The following is a 22,174-nucleotide window of genomic DNA, read 5'->3' on the forward strand; positions in this document are numbered from 1 at the left end:
AAATAGATGAGGACTGTTAATGCCCCCAAATAATGTCACTGAGAGACAGAACAATGGTCTTCAACTTACATCACTGTTTTGAGCTGAGACTTTCATGCAGTGAATTTGATATGGGTCCTCAAAGCTGCCTATATAATGTCCCAGAATATTCTGTACATATGCATCTTTGTATTTGGCCTGAAAAAGAAAGCATATTGACAGATATGTCAATCAGGTATGTTATTTGTCAAACAGAAGAAAAGGCCTCAAAGCCCAGGGGCAACCACAGCCTTCCGAACCTCGCTGAAGTTCTTCAGCAGAGTGTCAAGTTGATATTTGGGGGTCTCACAGTAGTTCATGCTCTTCGCTTTTGTCTTCTCATAGTTTTCCTTGTATAATCTCTGTCGAAGGAAGAAAATCAAAGAAAAATGTATCTCATGGTTTAAAAGCCATTCCCTTCGTTGTATACTTAACCAAAATGGCAAATTTTGTATTTTTTTCAGCATTTACTTTCCACAAGGCAAAAGAGGCAGAATGAATATGGTGGAGTTTCATGTCTTGAAGAATCTAGTCAGCTGGGGAATCTGGGTGGCTCAGTGGGTTAAAGGCCTCTGCCTTCAGCTCAGGTCATGATCTCAGAGTCCTGGGATCAAGCCCCACATGGGGCTCTCTGCTCGGCAGGGAGCCTGCTTCCCCCCACTCTCTCTATGCCTGCCTCTCGGCCTGCTAGTGATCTCTCTCTGTCAAATAATTAAATAAAATCTTAAAAAAAAAAAAAAAGAATCTAGTCAGCTAATAACCACGTACGTACTTGGTGTTATTTATCCTAACAGTCCTCAGTCAGAATACACCACAGTGTGCCAACGCTGCTAAGCAGTTTTTTGTCTTAAAATAATTCTGTCCACTTGAATGTGTTTGAAGGAAATGAATTTTTTAAATAGTGCAAAATCAGGTAAAAGATATAAGGTGGACCTTAGATACTAAGGCACAGTCCTAGAAAAGTATTCAGTTCAGCCCTTGATGAAAATGCGTTTTACAACACATTTGGAAGTTGGCTAATATTTTTCCTCATAATTAATTATACATGATAAGGTGGTTTTCCCCTTTTGTTATAGGTATCATGTATTTCTACAGTCTTAATTCTACCATATAGAAATCCAAAAATATACTCAGTGAAGACAAACATAAATGATATAGAATAAGGAGTATTTTTCTGCTGTGAGTTAGAGAAGTAATTTTTATAAAGAGTTTTAATATTTAGTTCTTTAAAATGAGATCAGTATTTTATAGACTTCTTAAAGTAAAATATTTTGTTCTTGAGGTTATGATTCATCTAGTTTTCCTACTTTATTGTTCTTTTGCTTGATTTTCTCACTTCTTGCCTTTTACTTTTCTATATATATTTTTGCAAAGTACCTGAAGTCAGATCATGACATGGAATGACTATGTATTTATACATACTGAGGTGTTAAGCTCATTTCTGGAAAAGCAATGAAGAAAACGCTATTGCTAGTATATTTTCTCCCTAATAAAACAGATGGCATGAAAAGATTAAGGAAACATTTACAATATTCACTCATGTCTCAAAGTACAGAGACATCCTAAGAATGAGGAACTTAATCATCTTTTCCCCACGGGATTTCGGGTATGACTTGTCCTCCTGAATCTGAGATTTCATTTAGGCTAACACCCCGTCTGAAGTTATGTTAAACAGTAAGTGTAGCCACATCTGAAAATAAGAGTGATTTACAAAGACACTCACATCACTCTGGTTTTTGGCCGTCTTCAAAGAGTGCAGCATCTTGGGGTCATCATTAATGCTCAGGGCTCCAATCATTTTCCCTTTATTTTTCTCATAGTCTTTCTTGTACATCACCTGTAAAGACATCACATGTGCTGGTTCCCACCCACCCAGAACCGTCACTGCGGGCCCCCTGCCCAGGCGCCCAGGCCACACTCACATCGCTGGCGATCTTGCTGTTGGCCTGGCAGCCAGCAGGGGAATGGCGTCCACTTTAATGTCGAATTTCTTCGCTTTGCTCTTCTCCCAGTCATGCTTGTAGATATTCTGGACAGAAACATTTTAACAAAGGAATCAGCAAAAATGATATGCATGTTTACCACACTTTAAAGAGTAATGAGCATCTCAATACTCAGGCTTAATGCGAAATAAATAGACCGTTTTTATTGTCCAGAAAATTGTGCATATTTTGGTTATTTCTCTTCAAGCTGAAGCTTCTAACTTCCCAAGCTCAAGGTTCTCTACTCCTCACTAGAATCTTTCATCAAATTAACCTCATTTTAGCGACCATACTAATATCTGATTCCTAACACTGAGTACTTCACAGAGTGGCACAAATGTTCGATAGTTAATTTACTTTTTGTGATCTAAAGATATCACTTTCATTTGATCTCAAAGTCCTCTGAAAAGTCATGACTCATTACAATACTCATTGATGCTGGATAACCTGAGTACTTATTTATAGAATTGTGGAAGAAACGGAGATCTACCCTACTCCTCCAAAGGGAATTTGACTTTTCTCTATAATTAATTTTTGAAAATGAAAGGTAGCAATGGATACTTGGCCTTAATGCCATTTGAATACCCTGTATATCTTAGTGTAAGCTCTCTTACATGTAGAAATGAGCACCATTTATGGGAAATAAGGGTCATTACACATCTGAGGAATAAATAAAATGAAACTATCTAAAAAACCAGGCCCTGGGTGAAAATTAATTATAGCATAGCATAAATGAATATATGGCTAAAATCTCTAACAGTATGATTCACAGTTACACCTACATGAGTGGTGGCATTTGGAGGGTTGGTTAAAACATACTAAGACTGGAAAAAAAAAAAAAAAACCATACTAAGACTGTCTGATTGTATGAAGCTACTTACAACATTGCTATCTACATTTACAAGGTGAATTCAAAGATATGTGGGCAGAGGCACAGGGACGTGATACACAGTTTAAATGTTCTTCCCATCTTGAACACAGACGTGTTTATTCAGTGAAGCAATCCAGAAATAAAAGTACAGGTTGTCAGGATAGCCCATGGCATAGTACACGGGAACTTACATCACTCAGGTTATAGGCGTTGACTTTGTGCTGGAGGAGGGCAGGAGTATCTGGAGGTATGTGGCACTTGAACTTTTCACTTTCATGCTTTGCTTTGTAGTTCAGCTGAGACAGAAAGTGAGAGAGACAGACAGAGAGGGAGAGAGACAGACAGTAAAGGAGACAATTAGTATTAAAGAACAACTGTCCCCAAATACAAAAACCTTGTGTGGTACATTTCATAAAATAAAATGTAAAATACATTTTGTTTAAATAACTGACAGCGTTGTTAAGATCAAGACACAAGTCCAGAACTAGGGTGGGCCACTCTGCGTTATCGATAACACGGGTAATATCACACCTGTCACTGGCGTAGGACTGTCCTGGAAGGTGATGGCTGTCTCACATATGCTGCCTCTCCAACCATACCACAATGGGCCCTCGGAATCAGGGGACTCTGAGACTCACAGCCCTTTCTCTCTTATCATTGTCAATGCTCACTCTCTGGGAAAATGTTCTAACAAACCTAGTTATGTCCCCACATGTACATTATGGTTTGTTAAGACTCTTATGTGAAGACTTGATTTCTGGTCATAAATTGACTGAGGTTACTTTCACTGTTTTGTTTAGTTCAACACAAGCTTGGGAGTTCATACTTAAAACTCATGTGATAAAACTTATCTCAAAAACTCCATTTCCCAAAAATGTATTTGAGACAGAGACATCTCATGTATTGAATATCCGCTCTGGGCCAGGGTATATCCGCTCATACCTCCTTCCATTTACTCTCAAAGCAACCACAAATTACAAAAGGGCAATAAGAGGCATAGAGAGGTTCAACAGTTTGCCTGTGCTGCCAGGTTGTAAAGACAGAGCTGGAATTTTACCCAGTCTTGTCTGACTCAAGAACTCATGTTCTTTCCAGGGCAGTAACGTGCATCAGTTCCCCTTCTAGAACCAGCTATCATTGATATCCATCCAAGAAGATGCAAGGCAAGTAAATAAGGAGATATTTTAGGTGATTACAAATATAGACAAGTTAATTTTGCTAAAACATACTTAGCCCTTTTTTGGCAAATGTGACAAGTCACTGGATTTTATATGCAGAGTTATGTTAGGTTATCCCTCCCAACTGGATTTTCTGCATATTTAAAGGAACTTACATCACTCAGTTGTTTGGAATTGACTTGGGCTTGCACCAGAACAGGAGAGTCTGTGACTTGAGTGAATTTTGTCTTATCTGGATGGACTTTGTAGGTATGCTATGGAGAAAAAAGGAATCATTTTAGCAGTCAAATCCAAGTTGGCCTAGAGGCCAAGGAAGGAGAATCCATTCCCCAAAGGAAAAGAAACTTGTAGTTAATCAAACCCACGGCTGTCTTCTGATTAGACTGCCCTGTTTTTGACAGATACGGTCACATCTGTACAAGAAACTTTCTCATTCTTCAGAATGAAGAATGAGAAATAACCCTCCTTTGGGGAAATGAACTAGAACTAGCTCTTGAAATGTATGGACGACAATAGGGGAAATCAGTTCATCTACTACAAGATAAATTTTGTTTCTTGCAATTTCCTTGCTTGCATTTATTTGAGAAGTGTTTTAACATTGTAGGTATTTCTTAACCCCTAGAGGCCGCAGGCGGCAGGATGTTCCAAGTTCCTATCACAGACTCACATCTTTACACTGATCCAGTTTCTTGATTGCTTCATATTCTTGAGTTATAGTCTGAGGGAAGAAGCCTTTGCCTCTGTCTTCTTCATATTCTGCTTTGTAGTTTTTCTAGGAGGAAAAGAAATCAGATACAAGGATGCAACCATTTATTCATGCCCTAAGGACGTGTTGGAAAGCTACCGGATTGTCTTGGCACTTACGTCACTGTTTTGAGCTGTAACTTTCATGCAGTGCGTATGGTATGGATCCTCAAAGCTGCCAACATAATGTCCCAAAATATTCTTCAAGTAGGAATCTTTGTATTTAGTCTGAAAGACAAAACACATTTCATGTATTTATTGGGGGAAATAATGGATCTTTTCTTAACAGAAGTAGTGACCACAGGACTGCTTACATCACTAGTGAAGTTGTGCAGAACTGTATCAAGTTGAAATTTGGGGGTTTCGCAGTAATTTATGCTCTTTGCCTTTGTCTTTTCATAGTTTTCCTTGTAGAGTTTCTGTCAAAAAAAAAAAAATCAGTTAAAGTAGATTCCTGTCACTCCCACACTGATTATAACACTTGTATTTCCCAACACTCAACAAAAGAAGAAGAAAAAAATATATTGCCTGCCAACGGTCTTAAAAATTGACAATCAGACATTGGGATGTGGTGAATGATAAGTTTCTTCTATTAGCAATGACTGTAAAGCTTAGGTTTTCAATGGTCACCAAAGGATCTAGAAACTAGTACACTGACTCAGACCAAGACCTTAGTTGTGGCGAGTTGTGTGTATTTCAGCTCTGCTAGGTCTTCCCTCCCCCAACTCACACACTCGTCCCTCACTGATGGTGTCACGACAGACACGAATATTCTGAGCAACAGTGAATTTTTTTTTTAAATAAACCTTCACAAAAAAGTTGAGTATATGCTGAGAAGTACATGCACTCTCTTCCTCCTTCCACCAAGGGAAAAGCCTTCTGCAAACAGATAGTGTATCTTAAAATTACAGTATACCCAAGAACTCAGATGATAAACCCACTCACTCTTCTTCTCCGCTAGGATGTCAATTTAGCTCTAACAATAACAATAAACAACTACTGATTTTAAAGGTGCAACTGAGAAAGTAGGTCTTGTCACTTTCTCATGTTGGGTTTAGAGACTGTAAATGGTGCTATTTGGTTTTCAAATTTTTATATTGTTCTCTTTATCAGCAAAGGAGATTTGAACCCGGGCTTTTAGATGTTTGCTAAAGATGACCTTCATCTAGGAAACAGGAGACCTGCTTTGCACTGATTTCCCAACAGGGCTATTTGGACAGACACACTGACTCTCTCACCTGCCACCCCAACTCCATTCACCCCCTTCATCAATTGCATGTACACATTTCTATGGTGCTGACTTAATTTGAGGGACAAAGAAAACTAACCTGCAGAGAGAACCGTGTATAATTCTCAAATACTGGGAAAGCTTAATACAGTGTAACTATAAGGGAAAAATGCAACTGATCACATGTTCAGTCTCTTTCTGTACAGTCAAAGTGGTCTCAGGCTTCTAGTCTCTTAATGCCATTTCTCATTTATCCAATCAATTTTAAGTCTAATGAATTGGTCAGACTCTTAATTCCACATGGAGAAACTCCTGTGAAGGCTCAGGGAGCCATCTTTTAAGTCATACTGTCTGCAAATGGTTGTTTCTAGGGACAGGATCTGCACAGAGAATGGTGGAGGTAAGGGGAAGAAGCAGTGAGACACGGGACATTTGTCCTTGCCCCGCTTGATGAACACAAGGGCAGGGCACACGCACAATTTCATCTCTCACTCTCCTCCCCTTTCGAAGTCTCCTTCTGCCTGGATCAGATCACATGTATTTCCTACAGTGTACTCTTTGCCCATATGGAAGCTCAGGCACCAGAGCCTATAAGCAAATGAGGATTTCTCTGCCCATGGAGCTGAATCCATAGCCCCCCCACCAAAACTGACACACATCATACTCAGAGGCATGCCTGTCTTCCTGTGGGTAAATGGTTCCAGGGGAACTGCGACACTAGAATCTTAAAGTATTTGCAAAGTTATATATGCACTTAGTCATTTAGTTATATATGTATTATAGGAGCAGAATCTCATCTCTCTGGTAGCTAAGGTTAAAAAAAAAACACTTTTTGACAAGAATGTACTTACATCACTCAGGGCATTTCCTGCCGCCTTCAGCTGCTGGAGCAGTGGGTTCTCTGAAGCAGGAAGTACATTATAATCTGCTTTTCCCTTATTCTTTTCATAGTCTTCTTTGTATTTTACCTGTAGGAGTGAAATAAAATGAGAAAGTAATGCTGTGGGTTATTTTTGCTCTCGTCTCTATTATGGATATTATGACATGGTTTTGCAATCAATTTTCTCTCTAGAAGAGTGGCAGCTTGACATTTTACAAACAAAATACTCCTAGTAGCTCATAACAGCAGCAGAGCAAGTGCATCAATATCCAGGCTAACTTCTCTTCCCATTCATTTATTCATTCAAAAATGTCCATAGGGGATCAATTATGCACTGGCTCTGGGACAGGTCCAAGAAAGAGTAAGACCTGGTCCCCGCCCTCCAAGAGAAAAAGACACACATAGATAATGACAGAGCCTCATGTCCCAGACACTTGCTGCTCCACAACCCTCATTTAGCTCTTAGCCTCCAGCTGCCTAATTGCCAACACACTGTTAAAGAAAGCAAACCAGAAGCATCCTCAATCGTATGCTTCATCTGTGGCTGTGCGTGAGCATGTGTGTATCTAATGTACATCAGAAGCAAGAGGAAAGGGCTGGAGGCTGAGTGAAGGATGACAACCTCGCCTCTTCTTTCCGCCCTCCCACTTTGCACCTTCAATTCCAGTTTTAGCAGAAGCTTTTTTTTTTTAAGATTTTATTTATTTATTTGACAGAGATCACAAGTAGGCAGAGAGGCAGGCAGAGAGAGGGGGGGAAGCAGGCTCCCCGCTGAGCAGAGAGCCCGATGTGGGGCTCGATCCCAGGATCCTGAGATCATGACCTGAGCTGAAGGCAGAGGCTTAAACCACTGAGCCACCCAGGCGCCCTAGCAGAAGCTTTTAATGAGCGCCCCAAAGCCCCTATCAGGAACATGCCCAAAGGGAGAACAAGAAACCGATCCTAGTTCTGACCCTGATCCTCAGTGCCTGCCATTTATTGTGGCAACACAGCTGTAGAATACACAACAGTTCAAAGACTCCTAGGTAGCTTACCAACATTTGAGAACCTCAAAAACCAAATATAATCAGTTTGGTCTCCAAAGGCAGGAGATACACAGCTGAAAGACAGAGGCACCACCCTCTACAGCAGCCACAGAAGACTCACAGGGAATACTCTACAAGAATTAAAGACATAACTTTCTATCTTACAGAATTATGAACTTTATTGAAAAATGGAACCAACCAGAAAAGAAATTCCACACACACCCTTATCTCCCTACCTACATCTGGGATATGTGGCCTCTTCTTCTGTTTACGGATAAACTGTCGGGACTTGTGGCAAAGTTTCCCCTCCTGTTAAGTACCAGAACCCTTCCCCTTTCACCTACTCAAGGATATCACTCCAGCCACTCTTTCTGCCTCCGAAAGAGATTATTTTCCTTCCACAGTGTGGACTTTTCCCATCAACGCAGATACACAGTGTTTTTGCTATCTTAAAAGAATCCCCTCTTCACCCACGTATCCCTCGGCCACTACCTCATTTTCTTCTTTTCCTTTCAGGAAAATACTTTGAAAAAGCTGAGTACAGTTATATTCTTCTAAATCTCTGTTCTCATCCACTCTTGAGCCCTCTCTAAGCAGACTCAACCAAGTTGCTCTTAAGTTTGTCAGAGACCAGACGCGGGTAAATTCATGTCAGAAACATCTGACACAGCTGATCACCCTCTTCTCCCTTCACTTGCTTCCCACTCTCTCCCAACTCTACTCCCACCTCATCGCGCTGATGTGTTCGCATGGGGACACTCCAGAGTTCAGTCCTAGAGCTTTCAGTCTACACTTGCTCCCTTGATGGTGTCCGGTCTTACGATGTTAAATACTATCCATATACGGATGTCTTCCAAATTTATACAACCCTTCCCGATATCTCCCCTGAAACTTCAGTCTTGTGCAGGCAACTGCCCACTTAACATTTCCACTCAGATGTCTAAAAGGCATCTCAGGTCTTACATATTGGAAGCTGAGCCTATGTCTCCCCTCCAAAAATGATTATCCAGTCCTTCCACACTCTTCCCTCTCTTGTAAAGGGAAATCCCATTCATGCAGTTGCTTAGACCCAAACTTTCTTCCCATATCCCACAAACAACCCAACAGCAGACCAGATCAGCTCTACCTTCAAAGTACATCTCATCACCTGCCCTGCTCTCCTCCTGATCCAAAACATGACTGTCTTGCACCTGGAGACTGAAATAGCTTCCTAGGTGATGAGACCTTCTTGCTTTCACTCCTTCAGCAGAGCCAAGGGCAGGATTTGAGTCAAGTCTGATTAGCTCTGAAGTTTATACGCTTTCTAGTGCTAGAATGCTGAGGAATCTATTTACCAAAGTCTGCTCTATAGAGTATATGAACATATCCATGGATCTCTGTATCTTCTCTGTGACCAGATTCTCACCAATTAGTAGGAAAATTTAAAAAATTATAATCATGAGTGTGGGAATGTCCATATTCAGAGAAGTTTGCCAATCGTATTTTCTAGAGGGGGTCCTTCTGTTGGAGAGCACAACCTTTCTACTTGCAGGTATCAAAAGGTCCTTTATGAAATATTAAAGATAGTACTTTAAGTATTGTTAATGCTCATACTAGCAAAATTTTTCAACAATTTGGTAGCCTTATAACCCCAAAGTACTTTTTTTGTTGTTGCCCAAGAACTTTTTTTTTTCATTACTTACAAAACTAAGAGTTATAAAAAGTCTACCCCCAATAAGACCATCATGACACATGAGAGCATTTCCCCATACCTTGCTAGCTGCTACCCCAGCTTGTTTATTCACTTTGTACTCCGGTGTTTCCGTCTGCATGAAGTAGATCTGGTCTTTCATATTCTCAAAATCTTCCTGGTATTTTCTCTGTAAGACATTAAACATGCTGGAGAACTGCTGTGAGCACAGACTGTGCTAGGGTTCACACGGGGGAACAGGGGCCACTTGGAGAGCTTACGCATAGCCCCATTCCTCTTGGCTTATGCAGATCAGGTTACAATGAGAGATGGTAGGGCCATCACAAAAACAATTAGCAACTTAACTGAGACTTAGAGCAATTGCAAGAGGCTGAAAACTACCCTCTAAGAAGGAGCTCCCAGGGCTAGGGGCAGAGAATTTCAAAGAAAAGGAAAAGAGTTTTTCAGTGAAGAATTTCTGGGAAGAAACTAGTCAGTTTCATAAATGTAGTTTGGGTTCCCCAGGCAAAGAATAAATTTAAAAGGGACCCTTTAACCTGTACTCACTTTGAAACCCTACTGTTCATATGAAAATTGAGGCAAGAATAACGTAATCTGAGTAAAACAGTATTTCTCAAAAGGGAGGGAAGACTGGGAGATTTCTTTCTGGTTAGGAACTCTACACAGGTCTTGTCCCCAAGAAGAGTCCACTACCTGGACTCTTATGTTCTGGTACCCCTTCAGGTATAGTTGGGGACTAGAAGTTATAAAGGAAAGGGTCACCTTTCATCCTAAGAACATCCGGCCATTTCTTCCTACTTACTGTGCTGATGTTATCAGCATTCATTCTGGCAGTAGCAATTTCAAAGCAAGGTGTCTCACTCCATTTGCCTTTGATTTTATTTTCATAGTCTGCCTTGTATTTTTGCTACGAGAAAAAAGAAGACAAGACAAAATATAGGAAATACAGAAATTGACAAGTAAGATAGAAAAGTAATAAATGGGCAGCTTTAAAAAACATCTTTTAAAGTAAAAAGGTATCTTGATTATGGCCCTTCTTAAGTTCTTAACAGAAGTCTTCAAACCTTCTAGCATAGTGTCAACAAGAAAGTTGAACAGTGGGTAGAGGTAATAATTGACCCTCTTCTTGTAGAATCTGGGGACTTAGTTCATTCAGAACTTACAGATATTCTCTGATGTTTGAGGTAGGAGACTCAGAAGCATACTCCACTTATATTTCAGAGTTATAATAAAACCCCTCAACCCCAGGTTTCTATGCCAGATGAACTTATTTCTGAGCTTTACCAATACTCCTAGTTATCCAGAAAGCAATACAAAAATCTGGCTTACAGAATAATTTTAAGTCTTTCCAGTTGAGACTTAAAGAAATTTTAATGAGAACTGGCAAGCAATTCAAAAATTGCCCCATCTTACTCCCAAACACCACTCCACCTGAACTTCAGGCTGTGGGCATCTAGAAGACTGGAATTACGTCTTCTTTATGTTTATATCCTCGGAATCTAACACAAACTGCAGCACGTACAAGTGGCCTCATAAATGCATGCTCAAATACACTGAATTGAGCTGAGTCAATGATATGTGGCTTCAAACTACCTTGGCCTTATACTGTTCTTAAAATAAAATTAAATTACTCAATCCCAAATCTGGGCATATAAGCCAAAGCCAGAGCTGGGTTACAGCAATTTCCCCTTCTTGGGAAATGTGTTAACAGATACAACCAATGAGCCTCAAGGTTTCTGCACACCTACACCCCTACTATACTCTTCAAGAGAAAAGAACGTTGCTTTCTGGTATACCTTTAATAGAACCAGTGCCAAGGAGGAGTGATGTGTTGAACTAGTGAGTATGAGTTGAAGGATGCTCAATCCTTTCTCAAATGCACATACCCTTTCTTCTCAAGAGCTTAATATGCCAATCAATAGCCAAGTGTTTTTCATAACTATAAATTTTTGAGTCTTGGGCCTGAGTCCAGAAGCTCTGGGCCCAAGACTGGACTCTTAACATTACCAAAGGTGTGACTTAGCTTCTCCAAGTTTCAGGGTTCTCAACCATAGCACCAACAACGTTCCACATTAAGATTAAAAAGTTCATACCCTGAAGAGTCCTAAGCAAATGCAGGCTACGATAACTCTAACAACTATGATGATAACATTGATAGTGTAACAGAGTAAGAAACTGGAGAAAATTGTGTGAGTATTCTTTGATAGAAATCTTTGTCGAGATAATATTTACATTAAAGTACCAATTAATGTGTACTCTCCTCTCTTGAAGCTTTAAAAAAATTGTAGTCAACTCTTCAGTCAATCAAAACAGACTTAACTCAGTCAAAAAGGATTTTTCGATTGGCTGATTGCCTATAGAAGTATTTCTAAACTTTTTGGGGACTAGACCTCTTCAGATATCTGAGAAAGCTATGAAATGCCCATAAACACAACTTAGAGAATTCTTTTTTTCTTTTTTAAAGATTTTATTAATTTGACAGAGAGAGACATAGTGAGAGATGGACACAAGCCAGGGGAGTGGGAAAGGGAGAAGCAGGCTCCCCACATAGCAGGGAGCCCGATGCAGGGCTGGATTACAGGACTCTGGGATCATGACCTGAGCCGAAGGCAGACACCTAACTGACTGGGCCACCCGGATGCCCCACAGAGAATTCCTGAATTACATGCACCCCAGGTTAAGATCTCCAATCTACATTCTTGGTGGGGGGGGGGGTGTTGCCATTCTTCTGCTTGGTGTCAAAGGAAAACAACTCTGATATTAGGGGGTAGGGGAAACAGAGCCCAATGCATCTCCAAAACTTTGTAATATAATTTAAAATTGAAAAGGCAGTATTCTTTTTTTTTTTTTTTTTTTTTAAGATTTTACTCATTTGTCAAAGACAGAGCATATAAGCAGAGGGAGCTATAGGCAGAGGGAGAAGCAGGCTCCCCACTGAGCAAGGAGCCTGATGTGGGACTCCATCCCAGGACCCTAGGATCACGACCTGAGCTGAAGGCAGAGGTTTAACCGACTGAGCCACCCAGGTGTCCCTGTAGCAGACATTCTTAATGAGGTCCAAACATGGAGTCATTATGGAGAAATAATAAGAAAATCACATATGTAGATTTGTTAAAAGAAAATTAAGTAAAAATTAATTCTCACATTAAGATACAGATACCCATTGTTTTAAAAAGATATTAAAACAAGATGCAGGGGTGCCTGGGTGTCTTAGTTGGCTAAATGTCAGACTCTTGGATTCGGCTCAGTCATGATCTGAGGGTCATGAGACTGAGCCCTGAGTCAGGCTCCACACTGGGTATGGAGCCTGCTTAAGATGGTCTCTCTTGCCTTCTGCCCCTTCCCGATGCCCTACCCCACTCACACATTCTCTCTCCAAAAAAAAGTAAAATAAAACAAGATGCAAAACAAGAGTTTAAGACCCCAGCACCCTCACCCAAAGTCCTCCCTGACTTCTCTCTCTTCATGAGCCAGTAGCTAAAATGGGTCAGCTTGGAGGTGGATCTCTCACCATGCACCCCTGACTACTCGCAGGTCTGGGAAGATTTTCACTACAAGCGACTGAGGCTGCAGCTTGTTAACTGTTGAAAAAGTTATGGCCTTCCCCTTCATTTACAGGTAGGAGAGGAGTTGAAAGAATAAAGGCCTGCAGCTTGAGGAATGAGAGGAAGAGAGAGGTATGTGTCTGCATGGGACCTCCTCTGTCCACTAAGCGGTTGACTCTACATGCCTGGCAGCAAGGCCTGAGTGTTTACGTGGTACACAGAGACGATAACTGTACCAGGGGCCCCACACCCAACCTTCCCTCCGGCTCCACCCTAGTCCTTCTGTCCGACTGTCATGTTCCAAGTCAATCAATGGAAACCTGGAAGCAAGAATGGATTTAACTTTCTCTAGGATTCTGTGTTTGTTCATTTAACAGAGGACAGCACATGAGGTCAGTTCAAGCTCTGGAACACCTTCTGTGGGCAAGAGAGTAACCGCAGGTCGATAGATGCAGTAAAATTGCTTCCTCAGACCGTAGCTCCTCCTCATCAGAAATGAGCTGAGAGGCTTGCATTGGGCCACAAACTAGACACCCTAATGTCCTTCTTAAACACATGGCTTTATTTTCGACTTTCCACATCTGCATCTGCGGTTCTGATGTGGTTATCAAATGGAAGGACGACAAAGCCTATTAGTTAATCACACTTCATTCTTTCTGTGAGTTACTAAATACTAGGACTTCGGACAGCTTTGTTCACAGAAACGCGATCCTCTCACGCAGCTGGAGGGGTCCCGACTGACATTTTCATTGCCCATAGTGGCCCCAGGGCCACTTTCCTAACTCAACCAAATCTCTTCTGATGGAATCAATGGAAGTCTCTCCCTAAGTCTTTGTGATAGAGGAGCTTCCACGGTATTAGAAGATCAGAGCTTGGCATCTTTGTGGTGTGCAGCAGTATTTTCTGAAAGATGTTTTTAAAAATATTCCAGTGAAATACTAAGATAGAGCATACCCCAGCTCCACAGGGATGGAAGGTCCTGTGCTTGGGACCCTTCAGGACCTCACCCCAGGTACCTCTTTATCCCGGTTGTTCATCTGTAGCCTCTGTTATGTAATAAACATAAGAGTGTTTCCCCTGAGTGCTGTGAGCCAATTATTAGCAAATTATCAAATATGAGGAGGGGGTCATGGGAAGCCTGAATTTAAGCCAGTCAGTCAGAGGTATGGGAGGTCCAGATTTACGACTAGTTGTCTGAAGTAAGGTCAGTCTTGCGGGTCTGAACCCTTAACCTGTGAGATCTGAGGCTAATTCCAGGTAGATAATGTCAGAATTGAAGCGAATTAATAGGGCACCGAGTTGGTGTCAGAATTGGTCAGTGTGGTACAAGACCCATTTGGTAGCAGGAGTGTACACAGAAGTAAAGGAAACAGAGCTCTTCTTTTCAACTCTAGATCCCAGGGAGCTATCACTGGACATTCTAGCCTGGAATCTCACATTTTTCCTCACGTTATGAATCTAGAAGGAAGCAGAGAGGCAAGCACAGAGAGACTAAAGGGACTTCCCAGTTTTGTATTCAGAAGCCCACCTCCAGCTGGCTGTGGCGTGCGCAGTGACCTCACCAGAATGCTCGCTCATATGAACCACCTGCCTGCCTATCCATCTGTGTTAGAGCTACAAAATGCAGCTGAGCCCAGACAAGTGCTGCCGTGGAGCTGGTGGCTTTGGCCAAAGAGAAAAGTGAGAGAACGGATTCTGACAGATCCAGTAAAGAAAGCTGGTAAACAACAGAATCAATATATAAGCCATATAATCATTGCAGATACACAATCATCATATTCACATACGAATGGAAGGCGCCTGGGTGGCTCAGTTGTTTAAGTCTCTGCCTTCGGTTCGGGTCATGATCCCAGAGTCCTGGGATCGAGTTCTGCATCGGGCTCCCGGCTCTGTGGGGAATCTCCTTTTCCCTCTGACCTTCTCCCCTCTCATGCTCTTACTCTCTCTCCCGAATAAATCACCAAAATCTTTAAAAACAAGCAAACAAACAAACATGAACTGAAGGCTGGAAGACAAAGGGATGGATCTGGGAAACACAGACAAGGAAATGCTGGATTTGAATACCTAAGAGGGAGTAGATCAAGGAGGTTTTACCCATGTTGGAGAGCAAGGAAATGAGGATACTGAAACGTGGATCAAAGCCCATGATGGTGGGGAACACTTCAAGAGGACGGAGGCAAGTCCCACAGCTAAATCACCTCTCTCTCCTCCACCCCCAGCTCTAGTCCTCTTATTGGATGGTCTGTGGTTGGATGGACTGCTACCAATCACAAGTATTTCTTCCCAAAGTGAGTATTGTTTTAGATGTCCAGCAGCCATTAAAAACTTGTAATTTGGGTAAGACTGGGATGAACAGCCAAATCTAGTGACTTTCATCCACAGCCATCTTCCCTTGGCTCATATTGCTATTCCACAATGGCAAACCCATTGAAATGTCCAATGACGCCACCGTATCTGGTTGGAGTGGTACAGTCCAACAGGCACCTCATGCAAGCCACCACTGTAACTGTAAATTTTCTAGTAGCCAATTTTTAAAATGCAAGAAGGAACAGGTGTGAAATTAATTTTAATAATATATTTTACTTAACCCAATAGATCCAACAAATGATTTCAATGTGCAATCAATATGAAAATTATGAGCTATTTTATATTCTTTTTATCCTAATTGTTGAAGACCCACTGTCTATGTCATGCATATAGGACCCTCAGTTTATATAATCACATTTCAAATGCTCAGTGGTCACATGTGGATGATGGCCACTACATCGAGGAGTACAATTCTAGACTAACAGGCATGTCTAAATTAGTGGAGATTGATTACAGAGATGGGTGGCTCAGTGGGTTGGGCCTCTGCCTTTGGCTCAGGTCACGACTTAGGGTCCTGGGATCGAGGCCCGCATCAGACTCTCTGTTCAGCAGGGAGCCTGCTTCCCCCTCTCTCTCTGCCTGCCTCTCTGCCTACTTTTGGTCTCTGTCGAATAATAAATAAAATCTTTAAAAAAAAAAAAAAAAGGCATTTTTTTTTATCATGTTCAAGTACCCACATTGCACCCTCAAATAAGCTAAGTGTGCTGCATTAGTAAGATATCATTTAAAATATGCTTTAAATAAAAATTAAAAATAGATTTGTTTTCCAAATGACCATTTGAAAGAGGGTTGTACATTTTCTTCAAAAAAAGATCAGTGATCCTTGTTCCCTAATCTTATTTAAGTATGAATATTTTCAGCAGACCAGCTCTTTCTGGACCGTTCTAAAGTTCATTTCTGCTTGGCCCTGGGGAAATTCCAGGGTCATGGCATTCCTGTTAGTGAAAATTTACTGTACTTATCAGCTCTATCATCCAAATAAGCCCTTGGTTATAGTTAGTAGTCTGCAACATCAGACATCAAAAACATCACTGAATAAACTTCATCTTTCATAATTTTTCTTCCTTCTCCTTTCTCAGAGACATCCTTTCCCACCAAATACCTAAATAAGATAGAAACCTTGAGGTTCCACCAAGATTCAAGCAGTAGACCAAATTGGGACTGAACTCCACGGAGGGCAACAAAAAGTATTTAAAAAGAGCAGTATCCCAGGAGAAAGTGGCCCGATACAAACCAATTTAAAATAGGACTTTAGAGGGTGCCTGGGTGGCTCAGTGGGTTAAAGCCTCTGCCTTCAGCTCAGGTCCTGATCCCAGAGTCCTGGGAACGAGCCCCGCTTTGGGCTCTCTGCTCAGCAGGGAGCCTGCTTCCCTCTCTCTCTCTATCTGCCTGCCTCTCTGCCTACTTGTGATCTGTCTGTCAAATAAATAAATAAATAAATCTTTTTATAAATAAATAAATAAATTAAATAAAATAGGACTTTAGCATGGGTCTGGTCATCAGCTGAATATCTGTCTCTCGGCATTCTCTGGGAGGCCTGCATTCCACAGAGCTAGTTTACCAGCCTAAATATAGACAGACTAAGCCATTTTCCTGGGCCTTAAAAGCTATGAGGTGCACTGTCCCCAGCTGTCACACTAAGCCCTGTCTGAGAGATCACTCATGCATTCTTATTTTCTCCATGTCTGACAGAGAGCATTAAAGCCTATCAGGTCTTCACACTGAATTAAGACAATCAGATCCTCCAAGAAAATGTGTGGTGACTCAGTTCTCGGTTAGTAGCACTTCCCTAAGTCACAATGTTAAATGACATCAGGACATAGCTTCTGTTCTTAAAATGCAGCTTTCCCATTTACCAATCACTGAGTCCTTAAGTGGGCTGCACATTTATGAACATGGCCCCACAGTGTTAATGGAGGTACCGGGTTCAAGGTAGACTTTTTAGGGTCCTATTGCAAAACAACTCTCCGTGTTGGTGTTGGGTCTTCGGGTTCCCCTTACTTTCTCTGAGATTTGAGAGGATTAAGCCAGAAGTTTCAAGGCAGAGAGTGGCCCAGCCCTATTTACTTACCTTGCTCACTTGATTGGTCACTTTCTTAGCAAATTCTATATCCGGAGGGTCCGGCAGCGTCGTGAATTGAGACTGCTGTTCAGCATGACCTTTTTTGTAGGCAATCTGACGAAATAAAAGATGGGGATGCTCGTGAGCCACAGAAAATTATTCTACACCCCAGAATCCATTTGTTGGACTTTAAAAAAAAAAAAAAAAGGACTAGGTTTTCATTTGTATCTGAAGTTTTGAACTTTAGTGTATCATGTAACAGGGATATATCCTTGCAGATTTGACACGCCTTTGCTCTCAGTATTACTAGTGATTTCTACCTCGTTAAGTCTTCCCTCTTCACCATGACTATTAACCTTAGATGTTTCCTTCCGTTTGTCTCTATGCCATGATTTATAATTGAAACTACGCTTTTTCTTTTTTTTTTTAAGATTTTATTTAGGGGCACCTGGGTGGCTCAGCCTTTAAGTGTCTGCCTTCTGCTCAGGTCATGATCCCAGGGTCCTGGGATCAAGTCCCGAATTGGGCTCCCTGCTCTCTGGGGAGCCTGCTTCTCCCTCACCCAGTCCCCCTGCTTGTGTTCTCTCTCTCACTGTGTCTCTATCAAATAAATAAATCTTTTTTTTTTTAAGATCTTATTTATTTGGCAGAGAGAGTATAAAGAGGGAGAGCAGCAGGCAGAGAGAGAGGGAGAAGCAGACTCCCCACTGAGCAGGGACTCGATCCCAGGACCCTGGAACATGACCTGAGCTGAAGGCAGACACTTAACCGACTGAGCCACCCAGGTGTTCCCCAACCTCTTGTCTTTATATCACACCAGCTACCAAAACCCTAGCTCTGAATCAACTCAGCGGCATACTTCCTCTGCTTATATCCAGGACGCTGAGTGCTACTGAAGAAAACCACCCAATTCTACTGACTGGATAATGACAATGCAACAAGCACAACTAAAAGGTCCACTGGAATAAGGTACAGAAGTGGAAAAGGGAGTCTCTCAAATCTAAGCCCTTAGCCTGAAGGCTAGGTGTGTACCCAGTGATACATTCTGTGAATAAGAGCTTGCTTGGGACTCTGTGCCCAATACTCGGAATTTATGGTAACCAATTGCCATATTGCCTTCAAGGGAGCTTGAACATCCCATTATGCATCTCTGCTCAGTCTCTGCTCACAGTGGCTAATGTTAAACCCCAAGACCGTCCTTAGGCCCCCAGTCAACTCTCAGCTGCCTCTTTCATAAAGAAACGCTATATATCCACTTCTCTTTCCCTGTACTCATCCCTGCCCTTCCCCACTACTGTGTGGCTCAGAGAAGCAGCCATTGCAGGGCAGAACCCCTGCATTCTCACTGCTGTTCCCTCCAGCATCCCTCTGTACCCAGCTCCATCCGTTACCTCTTCTTTTTTTTTTTTTCTTTGACAGCTTCAGCTGCTCCTTCATGAGCAACTTCCCTTTGCCTATTAAAGACGTCTCTTGTTGGAAAGTATGTGTCCATTAGTCATGAAACCCCTTCACTCTTGCCCTCCTTTTTTCCTTCACTGACTACTCAGGCCTTTTTTCCACCAACCTTGACCTCTGCCTCCAAAAAATGCAGAACTATTTGTAGATCCCCAGACACATGAAAGCCTCTTATGCCTCTGGACCTCTCACCTGCTGTTCCCTTTTCCCTGGCAGGCCCCATCTCCAGGCTCTCATCTGCCTGCAAACTGCTGCTCATTCTCCACGGCTCAGGACAAGCAACTGTCTCCCCTTCTGAGCCCTCCCGGACCTGAGGACCTTTCTCTTGGGACCTCACTCAACTTGGCACTTGTCTCCTTTAAAGGAATTCCTGGATGACACTATGATCCGTAGTTTACCTATCTGTCCATCCTTGGACTGTGAGCTCTGCGAGGCCAGAAAACACAACCTCTCATCTGGGAGCCCTTGTGGTTAACACAGAATCTGACCAGAGCAAAGGTTCAATGACTGAATTCTCAATGTGTCTTCTATATACTGAGGGCATGGGGGAAATCTCAAGAGATGGCTTATCATCCCAACTTTTCTACTACTCAGTTGCGAGACTTGAACAAATTATTTCTCCTTCCACATGGAGGTATTCTTCTTTACACTGTCAAGAAAGAGGCTGGACAGTTCCAAGGTCCCAGTCATCATCTTCATGCTTTAACCAAGTCTAACTATGACTTAACCCGATAATATCTACCTACTGTCTGTAACAAAAGCTTTTATGAACATTAAATCAATGCGGGATACAAAACACTAATTTTAAAATGCATTTATATTTATTCCACTGCTCAAGCTTTAAGTAGTGTAGACTTTATTTTAGGCACAGGGCGACTGGTATTTTCTATGGCTGGCTAAGTCCTCAGAGAGTAAGAAACGTCCTGTCAGGAGAAATGCTTCCTAAGTATGACATCCTGTCAAAAATTTCAGAGAAATCAGATCTAGAAGTCCTAATTTCTCAGGAACCTTGTTCAGAATTCTGTCTAGTTAGAATGCTACACTCTGGATCAACTTAAAGACTCTCTTGGTATTTGCAAAATTATTTGGTCTTTGCTCAGATAGCAAGAAAAACATGGTAAGTAGGTTTCAGAGAAACAGGAAAAAGGTGCAGGAGAGGGAGAGAAAGCTTCCAAACCCAAGTGCTTGGTTTGAAATCTACATGCCTACCCAGCATTATGTTCTGTGAACAAAAGCCTGCTTGGGGCTCTGTGCCCAAAAATTGTAGAAGTTCATGGTACGGACAACAGTATTAATAGGCACGTTGGTAATCTGATACTTGGTGCATAACCTGCAATTAAATTAAAAGCCCTAGGGGTGCCTGGGTGGCTCCGTGGGTTAAAGCCTCTGCCTTCAGCTCGGGTCATGATCCCAGGGTCCTGGGATCGAGCCCCGCATCGCATCGGGCTCTCTGCTCCACAGGGAGCCTGCTTCCTCCCCTCTTTCTCTCTGCCTGCCTCTCTGCCTACTTGTGATCTCTCTCTCTCTGTCAAATAAATAAAATCTTTAAAAAAAAAAAATTAAAAGCCCTATCTTAACTGCCAAGTTATTCTGAGGAAGGATGGGAAGATTCTACTTCATTATTATATATTCTCCATTATGGATTCTACTGAGAGATCTCAAAAAATAGGGTCAACCTTAACTGTTCAGAGTCCATAGCACTAGAGTGACACGGAGGTAACCCCCCAGCTCTCCATTTGATGAAGAAAGGGAGACATGCGGAGATTAAGTGTCTTCTTGGAAACCTATTCCTAGGCTTACATGACATGGCATTTCCTGGTTCTCCTTCAACTTCTCTGACAGTTTGTTCCCTCATTCTTTTGCTGGCTCCTTTCCAGGTGTCCTAAGTATGGGCGTCATCCAAAACTCTGCTCTTGGCCATATGCTGTTCTGCCTCCCTCATACAGTTTCACATCTTCAGCTGTCCCTTTTATTCTGAAGACTCTCAAATATTCATTTCTTGTCCTGTTCTCACACCTATGCAATAGAATGAATTTCTGATTTATCCATAAAATGCCTTGATCAGAATGTTCCATCATCTTAACTCTGTTTCTCTATTCATTAGTGCTCCATTACGAGTTGTAGCCCTATATGCCCAGACTACCAGACTTCCTCATAAACTCCTCTATGGGTCCCCTCACTCCTTCATCTCCAATATCCAATGTCCTTAACCCTTTTAAAATACTTATTACCTTCAGATTCCTTTCTTCCTCTCCTTTGTCCCTGTCATCCCTTTGGTCTCTCTGTATTACTAAAACAATCTTCTTCAAATGATCACAATTTTTCCCAGTCCCAATCTTCTATTTTGTCCTTCAGATTTTTTCCAAATGCTACTTTTTACCATATTGTTTTCCCCTCCAAAAATCACATGGTATCTCTTATGGACTACCATATCACATCAGAAATATTTTGTCTGATTTTCAAGGTCCTGCTACCAGTTTCTTAAAAGTACCCTCCTAACTAGGCACCCACAACATTCACTTTCTTTGTCCCCTCCAGACTGATTTCACCACTATTCCTTTGTTCAAGGGTATTCTCTCCTTGAAACGCCTTTCCTGTTCGCCCCTTCCCTTGGGATTGCCACTTCCACATGGCCTTCTCTAATTACTTGCATGTGCCCTGTCTTTCAGCAAGTATTAGACTGTAGAATTTGCTTTCTAAAATTTTTGAAAATTTTTTTCTTATTGTTTAATATATAACAATTTCATCTTATCTGATTATAAAGTCTCAAGGGAAAGGATGAAAACTTCTTGTCATACCTTTCTATCCCACTAGCTATGTATGCATAATGGACTTTCAACAAGTAACTACTGATCACTTGATAAAGGTTACACAATATTATATGTTCATGACATACAGAACCAAAAAACTAACTTAAAAGAGAACCAGTAGGTCCCTATACATTAAAACCAGTACCGTACTAGATAGACTTAAAATTTTGTTATGGCTTCTTTATTTTTTAACCTACTCTATGGAAAAACAGGAGTACACCTAAGCTATATTTTAATCAACTGTATGAAAACCAGGATAGAAATATGTCCCCTAAATTTGCAAATGATATAGAGTGAGAGGCGATAAAAGATTAAGACC

At 41.5% G+C, this 22,174-nt stretch overlaps 1 protein-coding gene across 1 annotated transcript in view; it reads right to left on the bottom strand.

Annotated features, from left to right (window-relative positions):
- Nucleotides 1-35: 35 nt before the first annotated feature.
- Nucleotides 36-22,174, bottom strand: part of LOC125095382 (nebulin-like) — a 34,471-nt gene continuing 12,332 nt past the window's right edge. Inside the window, 14 exon segments of the mRNA XM_047721712.1 lie at nt 36-177; nt 279-380; nt 1,742-1,855; nt 1,941-1,966; nt 1,969-2,047; nt 3,063-3,167; nt 4,205-4,303; nt 4,717-4,821; nt 4,914-5,021; nt 5,108-5,212; nt 6,873-6,989; nt 9,678-9,785; nt 10,419-10,523; nt 17,600-17,704. Coding sequence (XP_047577668.1) covers nt 61-177; nt 279-380; nt 1,742-1,855; nt 1,941-1,966; nt 1,969-2,047; nt 3,063-3,167; nt 4,205-4,303; nt 4,717-4,821; nt 4,914-5,021; nt 5,108-5,212; nt 6,873-6,989; nt 9,678-9,785; nt 10,419-10,523; nt 17,600-17,704 — 1,395 coding nt within the window. The 3' untranslated portion in view covers nt 36-60.

Source organism: Lutra lutra, chromosome 3 (genome assembly GCF_902655055.1).
Source record: "Lutra lutra chromosome 3, mLutLut1.2, whole genome shotgun sequence".
NCBI lineage: Eukaryota > Metazoa > Chordata > Mammalia > Carnivora > Mustelidae > Lutra > Lutra lutra.